The 16,560-nt window shown below is 43.7% G+C and overlaps 1 protein-coding gene across 1 annotated transcript in view; it reads right to left on the bottom strand.

The window, feature by feature from the left end:
* The window catches only part of LOC124278487 (ER degradation-enhancing alpha-mannosidase-like protein 3), a 45,661-nt gene that overhangs the window by 21,439 nt on the left and 7,662 nt on the right, over window positions 1-16,560 (bottom strand). The window contains 6 exon segments of the mRNA XM_046714194.1: window positions 9,522-9,650; window positions 10,281-10,434; window positions 12,491-12,515; window positions 12,518-12,602; window positions 13,466-13,505; window positions 14,044-14,144. Of these exon segments, the coding sequence (XP_046570150.1) occupies window positions 9,522-9,650; window positions 10,281-10,434; window positions 12,491-12,515; window positions 12,518-12,602; window positions 13,466-13,505; window positions 14,044-14,144 (534 nt within the window).

The following is a 16,560-nucleotide window of genomic DNA, read 5'->3' as shown; positions in this document are numbered from 1 at the left end:
TTGTCTTCTTCTTCTTGGAACATGGTGGAACTTGTATCTCCTTATTTGAAGCTCCTTCAAAATAAAATCACTAGTGAGTGCTCACCGCGAGTTGTTCCCTTTGTCTCCTGGCGAGGAAAAGGTGTAAGCCACCCTCTGGCCATGTGCTCCACTCTCTCCTGATTTAGCAGGCCCAACACTTGACCCTTACAGGGAAATCCAAAGTGTTATGTGGGGAGGATGGGAGGATAACCTCATGAGTCAGGATAAGTATAAAATATCAATTTTACTCTAAAATTGTTACATATTTTTTCCTTATCCTGACTCATATATATACTATATCTTTTACTTGTAGCATCCTACGAGGACGGAGGTGGGTAAACAGAATACTTTGGTTATAGCATTAGTGATTTTTGTATAGATATACTGTAATATCCCCTACAGGGAACTTCATGAAGTCTTAGATTTAGGATGTGTATCCTGTATAAAGAAAACATATAGGTTATATAAAGCCATTAAAGGGGAATTACATTATGAATATATTGAACAATACATATAAATTATATATATATATATATATATACTGACTCTGATAGAGGCACTGAAATTGACTATATCAAGTATATGCTTAAGGTAGAATGCTTAAAGCTGAACATATATACATAGCCCTAAAACTCCTTAGAGTTTATAAGCTAGATGAGTATGTATAAAATACATATTAATCTTGTGAGGCTAATATTTTAACACCTCACAGGGACTGTCAGTTGCTGAAGCGAGGACCAGTGGTCGAAATGGTGAATGCCAGAGACATCTTCTGTAGTGATGTCTCTTAAGTAGTGGTAATAGCAAATACCATGTTAGATTTCCAATAGCATCCTTCCATAATCGTGTTCAAGGAACAGTTGCAGTTATGGGAGGCCGGGAGTGAGGCCAGTGCCCTGATCTCATGTGGTTTGATGCTGTTGGTGGGTCCAAGCCTGCTTGCCTTGTGAGCGCAGGAGGCCATGATCCTTATCAAATAGATGTGTGGTCATGTGACACTTCTGTTTGATTAGGTAGTAGATAATGGGATGAATAAGCGTTTGAAAATCTTCTCCTTGTTTTGGATGCGTCGTAAAATAAACTTTGGGGGCTCTTACGGACACAGTGATAGGTCTTGTGTATCTTGTGATCGAGAATAGAGGATAGCGCCGGGATGTGGAATAATCTGTCTGGTTGACCTGGCAGTTGATTCTTTACAATGAAATCCCATCTTAATCGAGGAATTAGCTGTGTTATGATTGTCATCAAACTGTATCCTCGTAATCCAAGCGTGAATTTCAGACATTCTTGCTGCTGTGGCTAGCGATAGCAGAAACAATGTTTTCTGTGAGAGAAATTCAAAGTTTGTATGCGATTCAAGGGTTCATAAGACCTCACTTTCGTGAGGTGTTGTAACACTACATTCAGATCCCAAGCTGGAAGTGGAACTTCGCTTTTGGTCCTCAATGGAAGCTTCGTAGTAAGGCCAGTAACTCTGGAGATCTTGTCAATTTGACACCCGTTCTCATGGTGATTACAGAGCTAAGCAGCGGCAAGATATGTTGATATCGTTGAACCTTTTAAATGTTTGTTTTGGCGTAGGTAACACAAATAGTCACCACTTGAGGTTGTGAAGCCTCTCTTGCTGTAAAACCCTTTCTTTGTTGCATAATTTTGAAACTGTGCCACTTATCGTCATTACAAGTTCTGAGTTGAGTAGCGTAAAGCAAAGCGTGAGCTGCTTTTGCGCCCTGGCAGAAATATCCTCTTGTTTAAACACATTTGTATACAGTCCATGCGTGTAGTTGGAACATTGCTGGGTTCCGTGCACTTGTTTGGTGTGAGGATGAATTAACAGGTTTCTTGCAGCTTGGGTAGCTCCAGTGTTGGTTGACCCGATTCTTGAATTAGTATAGAAACCACGTTCTGTACGGCCAGTAGAAGCGACCAAAGTGAGTTAGTAGAGCTCTGTGTTTGTCTGGATTTTCTGTAATACTTGAGGTATTATTGCTGGTGGTGAGCTTGGCGATGCGCGTGAGGCCTTCCATGATAGACTTAAAAGCGTCCGTTGCCCAAGCGGGGGTCTGGGACTGGTGACCGCGAATGTAGGTAGCTGATTGTTGAATCGGCGTGGCGAATAGGTCTATTAGCGGTAGCTCTAATTGCTTGATTATCTGTGCAAAAATTTCCCGGTTGATCATCCACTCTATGGGGTGATGGTAGATGAGGCCGAGAGGCGTCTTCAAGTGGTATATTTCTGGCTCGGGAATGTGCACTGCTTTGACATGTAGATTTAGATCTTGTATTAAATCGAACAGTTGAAAAGCTTAGGTTCAAAAGGTTCATCGATCTCGTTGAGCAGCTTGCTTGTTTATATTAGAAACGCCACTGTCGAATTGTCTGTATGGATCATTAGGCGCATTTTGTAGAAATGTGCTCCAATGTAGAATGGCTGTTGATTACAGCTTTCATTTCTAGACTGTTTATATGGAGTTTGCATTCTTGCTGATTCCATAACCCTGATATCGTGTGGTTGGTGAGATGAGCTCCCCAACCTTGGAGTAACTTGGCGATCTACATACAGATGGGTTTTGTATTCCTGCTCTGCTAAACAAATCCTTCGCAGACATTCGATTTCTTGGTCCACCATAGTAGATGTGGTCTGAGCTGTTTCGGTAGACTGAATGGTTGTACATCGTTGAGATGTGCGCTTTGATGAGGACCTGTAGGGGGGCGTAACTGTAATCTGCCTGTGACAGTCATGTCTTGGGCTGATGTGAGAAGACCTAGTAGGCTCTGCCATTGTCGCGGTGGTAGCGGAGAGTAGAGAGCTGGTGGAATGGTCTGTTGTATCTTGAGCCAGCGGTCTTCTGGTACCATAATACGGTTCGCGATTTGTGATGAATCGAATACCTAGGGAACTGTAGGTCTTCTGCGATGGTACTAGGTCCGACTTGCGTAAGTTTACTAACCAACCTAGTTGTGTTAGTAGCTTTATGATGTAATTTAACTGTAGTTTGAGACGCGAGTGGATCTTGATCTACTTGTATCCCGTCGTCGAGGTAAAACGCACTCGTAGCCCTTAATGGACGATGTAGAAATTTGATGTCGGTTTCGTTATCCTCGTTGAATAGCCAGGGGCTGATGATATTCGAATGGGAGTACTTTCCACTGGTAATGTAGCCCTTCTAGAGTAAATCGTGGAGGTATTTCCTGGAATCGGGATGAATGGGGATGTGCAAGTAAGGCATCCTGTAGATCTATGCTGCCCATGTAGTCCATAGGGCCGAATCATCTGGCGTAACTGAGGTAAATGTATCATGCTAAAACTCTCGGTGGTTTGGTGAGATAGTTCTTGTTGAAAAAGCTCATGTTGTAGATGAGTCTGTATTTCTCGTGGAGTTTTTCTTGGGAACTAGGAAAACTGGGGAGTAGAAACCTGGTTCGAATGTTTGCTTGATCTATTACTTCTATGGCCTGTTTGGATAGGGAGTGATGAGACAGCCTCTTTATCTTTGGTAGTTGTTGGCGCTTTGTAACCTAACTTGGGGGTTTGATTGTCAGCGGAGCTTGTCCTGTAGAGGATCCCTGAAATCCGTGTTGAATAATGTTGGAGACGTAAGGATCTTGCAGTATTCCCCAGTTTTCCCAGTGTAGTTGAAGGCGTCCACCCACTTGAGCTGGTTGTACTGGAGCGGCTGGGGTGGAAGACTCCAGTCGTTCGAACCTGTGTTTCAGCGTCTATAATTGCGGGAACCTCTGGGTGTCCTGCCTCTTCCTGATCCTCCTCTATAGTTGCCATATGGGCTGACGAAAAGAATCTTACCTCTAGAGCTGGCTATCTTCCTGTCTCTTGCTCTTTGTAGGCCCGTGAACTTAGATCTGCCTGAGTATCTTTGTGAAGTCTGGACGAATGGCGCTGGTTAGTGTGTCCATCGATCTAATCATAAGGACTTCCCTGGAATCCTTAGAGACTTCCTTGGCGACCTTGTCGATTTCTCCGTCAAAGATGGATGTTGTCGACCACGGGGCTGTATAAAGTGGGGACTGTAAAGTTCTCCCCCAATTACAGGAGGCGAGGAGGCCTTGGCGGCGACGAAGCTAAGGTCGAATGCTGCTGAAACAGATGTAAGATGATCCGTTAAAAACTGCTGATCTTTCTTTTTGCATAAGTAAGGCAGAATAAATCATTCTATCATCTTCCGTCGTGGAATCCCGAATCTAGTAATAAGAGTCTCATTGATGCGTCCTAGATCTATTTAACCCAAAGAACATAATGTCCTGATTCATGGTTTCTATATGAGCCAACTTGCGATCATCCATCTTGTAAATCTTGTTCTTTACATACGCTGATGATCTTATAGTTCTCATCGATGTCCTGGGCCTTGTAGAAGGAGTCCATGTTATCGTGGAGAACTTCTTGGCTTGAAAGTTGGGTAGATGTGGTATCTGAACTTTCGTGAGCTTTCTGGAAAGCTGCATCTAGATTCTGTGGCACTGCCGCATGTCGGATTCGTCGGGGTAGAGTGATTGCATCTGGATCATCTTCCTTCATCAAATAATGTCTGAGCTGTATTGCCACTTTTAGATGGTGATGTGAGATCTAGGTTATTGACCATCAATACCGTATCTCTGCATCAGAAAATATGATTCCTCCATCATCCTCAAAACCATCATCATTAATAAATTGTAGATGCTCTTAGGGACTGCGTGTAGCTATCTGAATATCTGATGAGGTTTGTGGCGATCTAGTTGACTTGTCGCGCCGCTCTATGTGGAGATCTGATGGGTGATCGACCTGGTGATGAGCGTGTGGAGATCGTCTATGGGATGATCTTCTGGAGACTTGTGAGGTGAATGTTGATAGCTTAGCCCGAAGCTCTTCGGCGATCCCTCGATGTTCTTCTAGACGATGAAGATCTGGAATCATATGTCTTTCGCGAATGCCTTCGGCTTCATTTAGCGTCGGTCCGGGGATCGATGATATGACCTTCGAAGCTTCCGTGATGTCTGATGGTCTGAGTCCATATCTAGAGATGAAATCGAAGATGGTGATGATCTCTCCCGTGCCAGCCTTAGCCCTTGAAGGCTGTACATCTAGGTCGCTTCGTCAAGGTGGTGCGGGACTTCCTTGAGCGAAGGTGACATCGTCTTGGCTGCTACGTTGACGGGGGTGCCTCTGGGGTGCTGTCTACGTTGGAGCCTTGGCTTCGGACCCTGCTTGGCGCAGTTTGTAGTGGTCCTCCATGATGTTCATAATCTGCCGCATCATGTCTTCTGGGATGATCTGTGGCGAAGTCGTCGTCGTCTTTTCTGCGATGGGTTCACATCAATGGCGTCTGGCGTCGGTGTAGAGGCATCAGGCTGCATGGAGATCTCTGCAGAAGTCACAGTCGCTGACACGGTCGCTTCTTCTGCGTAAGTCGGGGATGATTATCGGCTGATCATCGTAGAGGCCCAACTCTGCTGCTGGAGCGATCTCGGCTGAAAAGTTCTTGCTGTCTTCGTAGATTTCCTTTGGAAGTCTGGCGCTGCCCTGGGTAATCCTCAATCTGCGTTGAGGCGGCGATGAGGCCCTCTTAGACTTAGTCTGCAATGGCCAGGGATGTCTGGGGAGGCGGTCGTTTCTTCGAGTAACGGACTGCGTCCACGTTCCTCTGCGCAGGGGTCTCTAGCAGAACACCAGGCGGAGAGGGTCGATCATAGCAGCTGACTGGAAGGAATATCTGGACTCTCTGCCATGTTTTGCCCTTGTTTTGCGTGATCTATCTGCAGCACGTCTTAAAGGCATAAAGATGATATTTATTAAATGCAGAATGAGATAAATTAATGCAGTAACTGCAACGCGTGAATTAAACGCACACCGGGCGAGAACAACTAGGGCATATTACATGTGGATGGGAGGCAGAAAAAGCGTAATCTACAAATCGTACAGATTTTCATGAGCGTAAAGCTAGCTGAACAATCACGAATACACGTGTGAATAAACGGTAGAAATCACGATAATTAATCAATACAAATAGTAAAGGATACTAGCTATACCTCTATAGTAACCTATGAGAGGTAAAACTAAGAGATTATCAAAGGATATGTGTGTAAGGAGACACAAGGCGCTCTCACATCCTGCTCACTGGGCGAAGAAGGAGAGAGTGGAGCACATGGCCAGAGGGTGGCGACACCTTTTCCCGCCAGGGGAGACAAAGGGGAGCAACTCGTGGTGAGTACCAATTAGTGATTTTATTTTGAAGGGAGCTTCAAATAAGGAGATACAAGTGTTCCACTATGTTCGCAAGAAGAAGAAGACAAGCAAAAGAGCATGAGTCAGGATAAGGAAAAATATATTAATTTTATCATAAAAATAACCTATTTATCCTTATCCTGACTCATGATTATTGCTTATGAAATCCCACGTAATAGGTGGTGGGTCAGCCACCTACGGGATTCACTGTGGCTGTCTATATACAGTCTGATTGTTTAACCCCTGATAACTCCTGTTGCCGCATTCAGTTGTCAATTTATCATATAGGGGGACCACCTACTCTTAAGTGATTAAGAGAAGTAATCTTATAGATTTTGTGGTTTTAGATCATCTAGTATTCCAGATATTTCGGAACGAACCATATGTAAACGTAAGGACTATTATCTAAACTGGAATCGCAACCCATACGTTAAGTAAGGACTATTACTTAACAAGGTTTATATCACTCATGTTTTGACTTATGAAATAAGACAATTGACATGGACTTTCTGCTGGTGGCAATTGAAGAGTTGCCTAGCGTCTACAAGTCAGCGTGATATTTAGGGTTCTCAATGTCTGGTTGGATTTGTGAGCTGTTGAGCCACTATCAGTGGTCCCGAACTGGTCAATGCCTGATACATCCTCTGTAGCAATATCTCGTAGATAGTGATTCGCAAACACCGTGTCAGATCTCCAAAAACAGCCTTCCATGATAGATGATAACAAGCAATTTCCATGTAATGCGAGCGTTGATGCTAATGCTCTTATTTCATGTGGATTACAAGCTCGCATTAAATGCTGGTTTGTGTTGACCTTGATGTCTTGTAGCATTCGCAAATGCTAACTTGAGGTTCGATGAAACCTGCGATACAGGTTTAAAAGGTGGTATAGTTAAAGTTTCAAGATCGCCATCTATAATGCGATAAGTCTCTTCTGAATTCTCGTTGTGCATTGGTGATGCGATTGGTAACCCATCTGTTATCCAAGATAATACTTCCGCGTCTGGATAGATTGTAGACTCCTCTGTTTCTTGAAAACTCGTTTCTGAAGTGTGTGTGTCTCTTCCTGAATGTTATCATCCATTGATGTAACATGTGTAGTTGTCTGTTGATTATCTGATGATGATCGTTGTTGCATAGCTAAAACTACTTGGCGTGTAATACTGGCTACAAAATCTTGATCGACTGATGGATTTGTTGAGCGTGACGAGTTCGCGAAAGGTTGATTTGTATCTCTGTTGTTGAGGGTTCGTGAACCTTCCGTCCGATGTAAAAGCTCTGTCTGTCTCAAGTGCAACAGTTGCTTGGTTTGACGAGCCTTCCGCCAACCTCATAGAGGTTGAATGGTCAGTAGATGTTTTCGTAGTGTGAGAGGCGGCTTGTGGCGATCTATGTTGATTGTCTGTCCGAGGGTTCGCGAACCCTGATGAGGTGGTGGATGATCACGCTGGGGCGAATGTTTCTTTCTCGACGATGGCGATTTTTGATGAATGTTGTTGCGAACCTGAGCTTCGCTAACTCTCTAGGAGTACTAGTAGATGTTCTCTGAGATGAAGTCAAGATGATCTCTTGGGTTCTAAAACCGGTGGTGATCTATCAAGTCGAGAGATATGGCATTAGCGCATGTCATAGTTGTATCAGATGATCTAGTAGACATAGATGATGTAGATTTTGTAGATGTAGATTTTGCAGACAATCTAGACGATCGTTTCTTCCTTGCTAAAAGTTGTAGTTCAGTCTCCTCTATCTGAGGTGACTTTTTCTTGGAGGTCGACTGCGCAGCTGTTTCTGAAAGCGTGATAGAAACAGCAGAAATTCTTGGAATTTTCTCCATATCGCGTTGTGACATATTACTATTTGTTATATCAGAGCAACCCCTTACTGCTGACTTGTTGACACGATGCTGTTTATCTATTGACCTGCGTAAGCAGGCTGATAAATATTTAGTAAACAATTGTGGTGATAAATTATTACAATATTACATCGTGATACAAAAGAAAACGTATGAAGGCGACAAGAGGAGCAAACAGGATGTGGATCAAACGCAGATAGTCTCAATCTGCATTGTTGACATGCCACCATTGAGCAAACCCCACCAGCAACGGAGTGAAAACAACGGAATTTTAGTAGAAATTTACATGATATTATACATCTAGAAGCATCCAATATGGATCAAAATACAATCTGCGGCCACAATTTGTAATGTAAGGACGAAAAATGAAGGATATATGCCGCAATTAGGACTCGTAAGGACCGCCCGACCGTCGACTAGGGCGATGAAGGAGCGAGTGGAAAGAGACTGGCTTAGGTCACGTGGGACCGGTTTTGGCGGGAACAAGGGAGGTAACTCTGGTCGAGTGATTGTACGAGCGTTTCAGTAAATTTGAATAGGATTCAAGGTTTTCACTCAACCGTCGAAGAAGAAGGGAGATAAGCAATAATCATGAGTCAGGATAAGGAAAAATTATAACTACCACCTGTCCTGTCTCCTCCCATCTGTCCTGTCCCCTCCCATCTGTCCTGTCCCCTCCCACCTGTCCAGTCTCCTTCCACCTGTCCAGTCTCCTCCCACCTGTCCTGTCCCCTCCCATATGTCCTGTCCCCTCCCACCTGTCCAGTCTCCACCCACCTGTCCAGTCTCCTCCCACCTGTCCTCTCCCCTCCCACCTGTCCTGTCCCCTCCCATCTGGCCAGTCCCCTCCCATCTGTCCTGTCCCTCCCATCTGTCCAGTCTCCTCCCATCTGTCCTGTCCCTCTCCATCTGGCCAGTCCCTCCCATCTGTCCTGTCCCTCCCATCTGGCCCGTCCCCTCCCATCTGTCCTGTCTCCTCCCATCTGTCCTGTCCCCTCCCACCTGTCCAGTCTCCTCCCACCTGTCCTGTCCCCTCCCACCTGTCCTGTCCCCTCCCATCTGTCCTGTCCCCTCCCATCTGGCCAGTCTCCTCCCACCTGTCCTGTCCCCTCCCACCTGGCCTGGCCCCTCCCACCTGGCCTGGCCCCTGCCTCTCACCTTGGGTCCTTTTCCCTGTCATTAGTCCCCACCCCTGATCCTTGTCTGCACCCCTGTTCCGTGTCACTGCCCCTGATCCAAGTCCTACCACCAATCAGTCCCTGCTCACTGGCCCTTGTCCATGCCCTCTGATCATTGTCCCTGCCCTCTGGCCCTTGTCCCTTGCATCCTAGTCCAGCCCCTGGCTTCATCACAGTCCCATCTCCCTGGTCCTTTCCCACTGAGCCTTTCTGTATACAATGTAGCCTGTTCATAGGCAAAAATGATTTCCCACCTCATATATGCGTTCTCCTGTTAGACGACTGAGCGTAGCGAACTCCAACAGCATAGTGCCAGCACAAGCAGTACACGTGTCCTTGTGCTGTGACAGGATGTTGCCTTCCATTCCACGCAGCAGGTTCACCTGGAACACATGTCACAGTACATTACACTGATGATTGTGTAACTGGGGGTATACAATGCCTGTGTACCTACCCTAGGGGTATTCAATGCCTGTGTACCTACCCTAGGGGTATACAATGCCTGTGTACCTACCTAGGGGTTGCATACCTAGGGGCATTCAATGCCTGTGTACCTACCCTAGGGGTATTCAATGCCTGTGTACCTACCCTAGGGGTATACAATGCCTGTGTACCTACCCTAGGGGTATTCAATGCCTGTGTACCTACCCTAGGGGTATACAATGCCTGTGTACCTACCCTGGGGTATTCAATGCCTGTGTACCTACCCTGGGTGTATTCAATGCCTGTGTACCTACCCTAGGGGTATTCAATGCCTGTGTACCTACCCTGGGGGTATTCAATGCCTGTGTACCTACCCTGGGGTATTCAAAATGCCTGTGTTGTGTGTGTGTGTGGTGTGTGTGTACTACCCTGGGTGTATTCAATGCCTGTGTACCTACCCTGGGGGTATTTAAAATGCCTGTGTACTTACCCTGGGTGTATTCAATGCCTGTGTACCTACCCTGGGGATATTCAAAATGCCTGTGTACCTGTGTACCTACACTGGAGGTATTCATTTCGTGTGTACCTACCCTGGGGTATGGAATGCCAGTGGTGGTATTGAAGGCAGGTAGCAGACGATCGCCGACTTCCTTGGCCATCTCTAGGAGTTCATTGTTGTACCACAACAAGGCCTTCCCCTTCTTCAAGAGGTAGGAGGCCACAACATGGCCACCAAGCAGCCCTCTGCAACACACACATACACATGCACGTCAAAATATATATTTTTTCTGAAGAACTGACTGTGACATTGTGTTGCTATCTTCAGAGATCTTGGTCTGATGGCCAGAGAGGCACTACGTTGGGCAACTAGTCGTGCTGACACAAAGCTAGTGGATAGGTAACTTGCTTCTATTAGAGTGTGTTCCAGCTGATCCATATTATTTTTCAACACTATTCATATATTTTCATATATTCTTAGATTATCACTGTTATAGTAACCAGTCATACTAACAAGATGAATGTTTAGCAAAGTACTCTCACCACTCTCTTCATGCCAACACATATCACGGAAACAAGTATCAATGATTTATTCAATTATATATTTTTCATCTGAATCATATTACTAGAATACACTTAAATTTTAATGCAATTCCTAAAATTCACGTCTGATGCAGAAACCATTGAATAATCTGCTAGATGTGTGGGTTCTGCTGAGAGACCCCCCTTTTTCTGCTAGCAGTCACATAACTATTTTCCTTAAGAGTGTGCAATATCATAAAAACAATTCCACCTGGTATTCCATATATTTTCCAAAAATTTGTTCAGTGATAAATTATTTGTGAATGTGTCTAAAAGTGGAGGCCAAATGATAATTTCCCACACTTCCTGGAACAAAATATTGTTTTCAAAACAATCCCAGCAAACCTCATCATGATCAGATTATAAACAAGCCCCACACCTACACATCTCAAAGTATGACCATGAACAGGGCCTTTCACCGTTCTACCCATGACTCCACATTGCCTGACAGTACACCATTTCCTCATCCTAACACAACATCCTGTTTCAGCATCCTGATCTGAAGGAGTGCCAGCCTCATCACACCTGCCTCGTCATTAACTATTAACTACCGTCTGTCGTAATCAGGTCAGGCCACTCTCTTATATTTCTTGGCTTAAATATATAATGGATCAAGTCTTGGTTGTTCAGCATTGTCTTTTTTTTTTTTAAATGACATTTCAAACTATTGTCTTTTTATTTTTAAAATTCTCTTTTGAATATGTTGTGTGTCCCTGAAGGCTTGCCAGTCTTCCAGTATAAGCTTTCACACTCTTGTTGTTGGCAACACAAGGTTTGGAATCAGTGTAGGAAACAAGATTGTTATTCTTTTCAGTGGACTGTTTTATTTAGCATTAAACGCTACAGCATCAGGTAGTTATCAATAGCCGCTCCCAGTGGAGATGGATGATATATCAATATTTAACAGTGGCTTAGTATAATCAGTTCAATGGCTCAACACCTTCGCCAGCTAGCATGTTCTGCTTCAATACAATTAGACATAATTCATTTTAGACCCGGATAATTCTTCAAGTGAATTTTAGGTGATTTTCTACAAATCATAATGATCAGATTACATGTACAAGTGTAGAATTATCATTTTTTTGTGAGACAGCATGGTCAGATTAAATGCAGAAAATATGTGTTGAATAAAATAATCCATTGAACATTGAGATTTTGCAGTTCTGTGCTTCTGTGACCTATTCTGACATCTCTGGCTTCCCCTGCTGATAAGATCCATGTAGATCTGGGTTAGAATTGATCTTCAGCAACCCATACTGGTCGTGAGGGGCAACTAACGGGATTGGTTGGTCAGACGCGCTGATTTGGTTGACACATGTCATTGTATCCCAGTTGTGTAGATCAATGCTTATGTTGATCACTGGATTGTGTGGTCCAGGCTGGATTTTTTACAGACAGCCACCATATAGCTGGAATACTGCTGAGTGCGGCGTAAAACAACAATCAACCAATCCCTGCTGATAGTGATACAATTTAGCATGTGTTGAAATGGTATTCAAAATTATTATCAGACATGATTTCATGACCAAACACACATATATTTTCAACACAATAAACCATAGCCAAAGTTACATGTAAAAGACGAAAGTATTTATTCATGAAATGCCTTTCTTATGTTTGAATAACTGTTACAAAGCTGTTCTATTTTCAGACGATGTACTTGCTTACTGCACTAGTACCAGGGGCATCGTGTGATGGGGCATGAATAACCAAGGCTTACCCGAGAACCCGGATGTTGGTTTCAAGACCGAGACAACAACATCAGCATCAAAGCGAGAATCTTGAATAACTAGTCTGACAGCCTGCTCAAACTCCTCTATCTTGCCCAGTACCTGTAGAATAGAAACAATAAAGGACCTGTACATAGGGCAACAATAGAGGACCTGCACAATGATGATGATGGTGATGATGATGATGATGATGATGATGATGATGATGATGGTGTTATCATGGTTATGAAGGGCATTCCAGTTGCAGGTTTATATAAACCTGAGAACACCTATACCCTTGTGATACAATCCATGCTTGTCGTATAGGTTATTAAGAAGATCGGGTAGTCAGGCTTACTGACTTGGTTGATACATCTCATCGTATCCCAATTGCATAGATCTATGGTCATGATGTTGATCACTGAATTGTCTGGTCCACACGCGATTATTTACGACCCGCCACCATATTGCTGGAATATTGCTGAGTGTGGTGTTAAACATGAACCAGCCAACCAACCTTGTGATACTGCAACAACCAAAGGGTACATGTGGACACCATGTGTTGAAGGTGGTTGTACATGTGAGGTGAGGTGGGGTGAAATTGGGTTTTACGTCGTGCTTGAGAATATTTCACTCATATGACGACGTGCATGCATATGTATGTGTATGTGCGGCTGCTTGTACTAGCCCAGACTTAAGCTGGTTTTATAGTGCTAGCCCACTGAGATACCATGCCGCAGTGAAGCATGGATACCCCACTCAGACACATTATACTGACTCCGAGCCGACCAGTCCTTCTTGTACCCATTAATGCCGAGCGCCAGGCAGGGACCAACAAGTACCATATTTTAACGTCTTTTGGTATGACGCGGTCGGGGATCAAACCCCCGACCTTCCGCTCTCCGGGCGGGCGCTCTAACCACTACACCACGGAGGTGGTCGCTTGTACATGTACACACAATGAACATGTTGCCTGTTGTACTCACCGCCAAAGTGTCCAGACTGTCAATGAGGGTCAGGGTGAAACTGAAAAAAACAAACAGCATATTTTGATAGATGTACAAAGATCTCAAATATCATTTTCCCCTCCTACTGATCACATAATAAAGACACACATTTATTCAAACATGACAAGTACAACATTGTTGATGTTAAGATGACATCATGTGTTTGGGTCTCATCGAAATGAGCCTGAGATGATGGGGGATATCTATGTCCCCTGTTTCTTGAATTAATTCAGAGTCTGTACCCATCTTTGTTTTAACTAGCTCATACATATCCATTTGGTGTCTACTGGCAACATTACAAAGTTAATATATGGGTTTCTTGGAACTGACTTACTGGACAGAAAAACATTTTACTAGCTAGAGACTTGAAAGTTAAATCATATACAAAGCTGGATTTTTCCTAAATCCCAACAAACATTCTGAACTCTAAAATCCTACTTACTATGCTATGCACGCATGTTCTTTTGTCACAGGGCAAATATGAAAATGCTTGAGGATATACGTATAAAGATACGACCACACCAACTACATGTCAGGCACCATAGATTTCTACTTACTTGCCAAGGGAGTCGTCGATGTCACCCCTGCTGGGCTGGGTTCCCCGATATCGGCCTTTACAACTCAGAGGCATCAACTCATCCCCGGGGTAGGCATGGTTCTGCAACAGGAAACATCATCGCAATCATGCTCTTCCACAAACTTCCATCCGGTCAAATAAAATGCATATTTCAGGTTTCAATCCTCTCCAAAACCTTGAGATTCAAACCCTAAACGATCCACCTTCGGTTGCACCACACAGTGAATCACCATCACAGTATTGCCTGTAGTACACATGTGTAAGTTTGTTGCACTCTACTGTACAAATATCAGTTCTTTTGCATTAAAAGCAGTTTATTCTTTCTTAACGAATACAAAAAGATGAAAACGATGAAAAAGAAACATTATTACTGTTCAATCTAACTAACAGCAACCAATACCAGTGAGTTAGTTGGTTTTAATGCTTCTTTCGACCGCCTCCGTGGTGTAGTGGTTAGAGTGTCCGCCCGGAGAGCGGAAGGTCGGGGGTTCGATCCCCGACCGCGTCATACCAAAAGACGTTAAAATATGGTACTTGTTGGTCCCTGCCTGGCGCTCGGCATTAATGGGTACAAGAAGGACTGGTCGGCTCGGAGTCAGTATAATGTGTCTGAGTGGGGTATTCATGCTTCACTGCGGCATGGTATCTCAGTGGGCTAGCACTATAAAACCAGCTTAAGTCTGGGCTAGGTCAAGCAGACGCACATACACATACACGCGCATGCACGTCGTCATATGAGCGAAATATTCTCAAGCACGACGTAAAACCCAATTTCACCTCACCTCACCTAATGCTTCTTTCAACAGTATTCAAGTTATAATATGAAGTGTGTGAAAGTCACTGGCCCGCTAGCCCATGACTAGCAAAAATTCAGTCGGCCAGTAAATCTCCAATCACTGACCCGACTGGCTAGTGAATTTTCATGGTGTCATTTTGTAAATATATCACTTTCCGACTTGTTAAGTTACAATACACTTTTAAAACCTGCAAAATTATGGCCTGATTAAAATGTTCATCATATTAGCAGCTTAATGATGTAACCCGTCTCATGCCGACAATATCTTATTCTCATCTATTTTTGTAATATTTTGCTTAGCTTCTACATTCAAATTTCGGGCTTGTGAATAATTATTATTTTGTGGGCTAGTAACTTTCAGGCACAGCTAGCCGGACAGGCTAGCAAAATTTGGAAACTATTTCACACACTGGTTACATGATGGCCAGTCAGCTGAACATGGGAACAAAGCCTAATGTTGATGTGTCTCAGATGTTTACCACTCCAGACAACAACAGGGTAAGGAGCTGACAAACCTGGAACATAAGCTGAGTGATCTGGGATTAGAATTTTTCCTGTAACTAAGTACGATTCCATTAAGTTTTAATGGTAATCATGGTAACAAACCCTATGTCATTGATTCTATATTTCTAACACAGAATGAATAAGATATGTGATTTTTTTGTTTTCAATAATGTATGATAGCAAAATGACAATCTGCGCATTGATGTGCCAATGAAAAGTGGTAAGATGCTGGTGAAAGGTAATTGCACTTGTATGTATACCTTGTGCATGCATGAATGTGTTCCTTCTGGAACTCTATCAGTCTAATACTGGTTTGATAAAGCAATCCTCCAAGTTTACTGGAACATGTTGAATACATCACTCAGGTTGAGTCTTTCAGAGCAGTTACGTACATTTCATCCATCAGTCCTCATTTTCAATTATTTATTCCAGGCTCTAAAGATAATACCAGAGCATACAGTTCTCGACACTGTTCCTTCACAGGCCCCTCACTTGGCCCGCTATTACCCTTAAGACTAACAATTGGGGGTTCCTGTACACCCATGTTTGTGAGTCAAGGTAAAACCCTGCTGGAGCATGTTGAATTCACCACTCAGTTACAGTTTACTGACTCTCACCTTGACTGACCCGTGAAGATCCGGGGTAGAAGAGGTCTTCAGCAACCCATGCTTGCCAAAAAAGGCAACTATGCTTGTCGTAGGGCGACTAACAGGATCGGGTGGTCAGGCTTGCTGACTTGGTTGACACATGTCATCGGTTCCCAATTTCGCAGATTGATGCTCATGCTGTTGATCACTGGATGTCTGGTCCAGACTCGATTATTTACAGATTGCTGCCATATAGCTGGAATAGTGCTGAGTGTGGTGTAAAACTAAACTCACTCACTCACTAAGCTGGCCTGTTCATTAATGCCAAGTCCCAGGAAAACAAAAACAGCTTACTTTTATGTCCTTTGGTACGACACACCTTGAACCTTCCAGCCATTGAACTATTGACCTTCCAGCCATTGGGCAGGCACTTCAGACAACAGAAGTGGTTAACTATGATCAAAGCCATGTCATTCAGTCTAGGGAAATTTGTAGAATCCAGATTTGTACATTGATGTCTCCATTGTTTAACATCAAAAGTCTGCCATTTTTAATGGTATTTCAGTTACATTATGGCATGTGGCCCTAAAATACTTGATTTTAGGTACAT

Source organism: Haliotis rubra, unplaced genomic scaffold (assembly GCF_003918875.1).
Source record: "Haliotis rubra isolate DU_JTF1 unplaced genomic scaffold, ASM391887v1 Scf1062, whole genome shotgun sequence".
Taxonomy (NCBI): Eukaryota; Metazoa; Mollusca; class Gastropoda; order Lepetellida; family Haliotidae; genus Haliotis; species Haliotis rubra.
The sequence above is the reverse complement of the archived record's forward strand: the minus strand, read 5'-3'. Positions and strand labels throughout refer to the sequence as shown.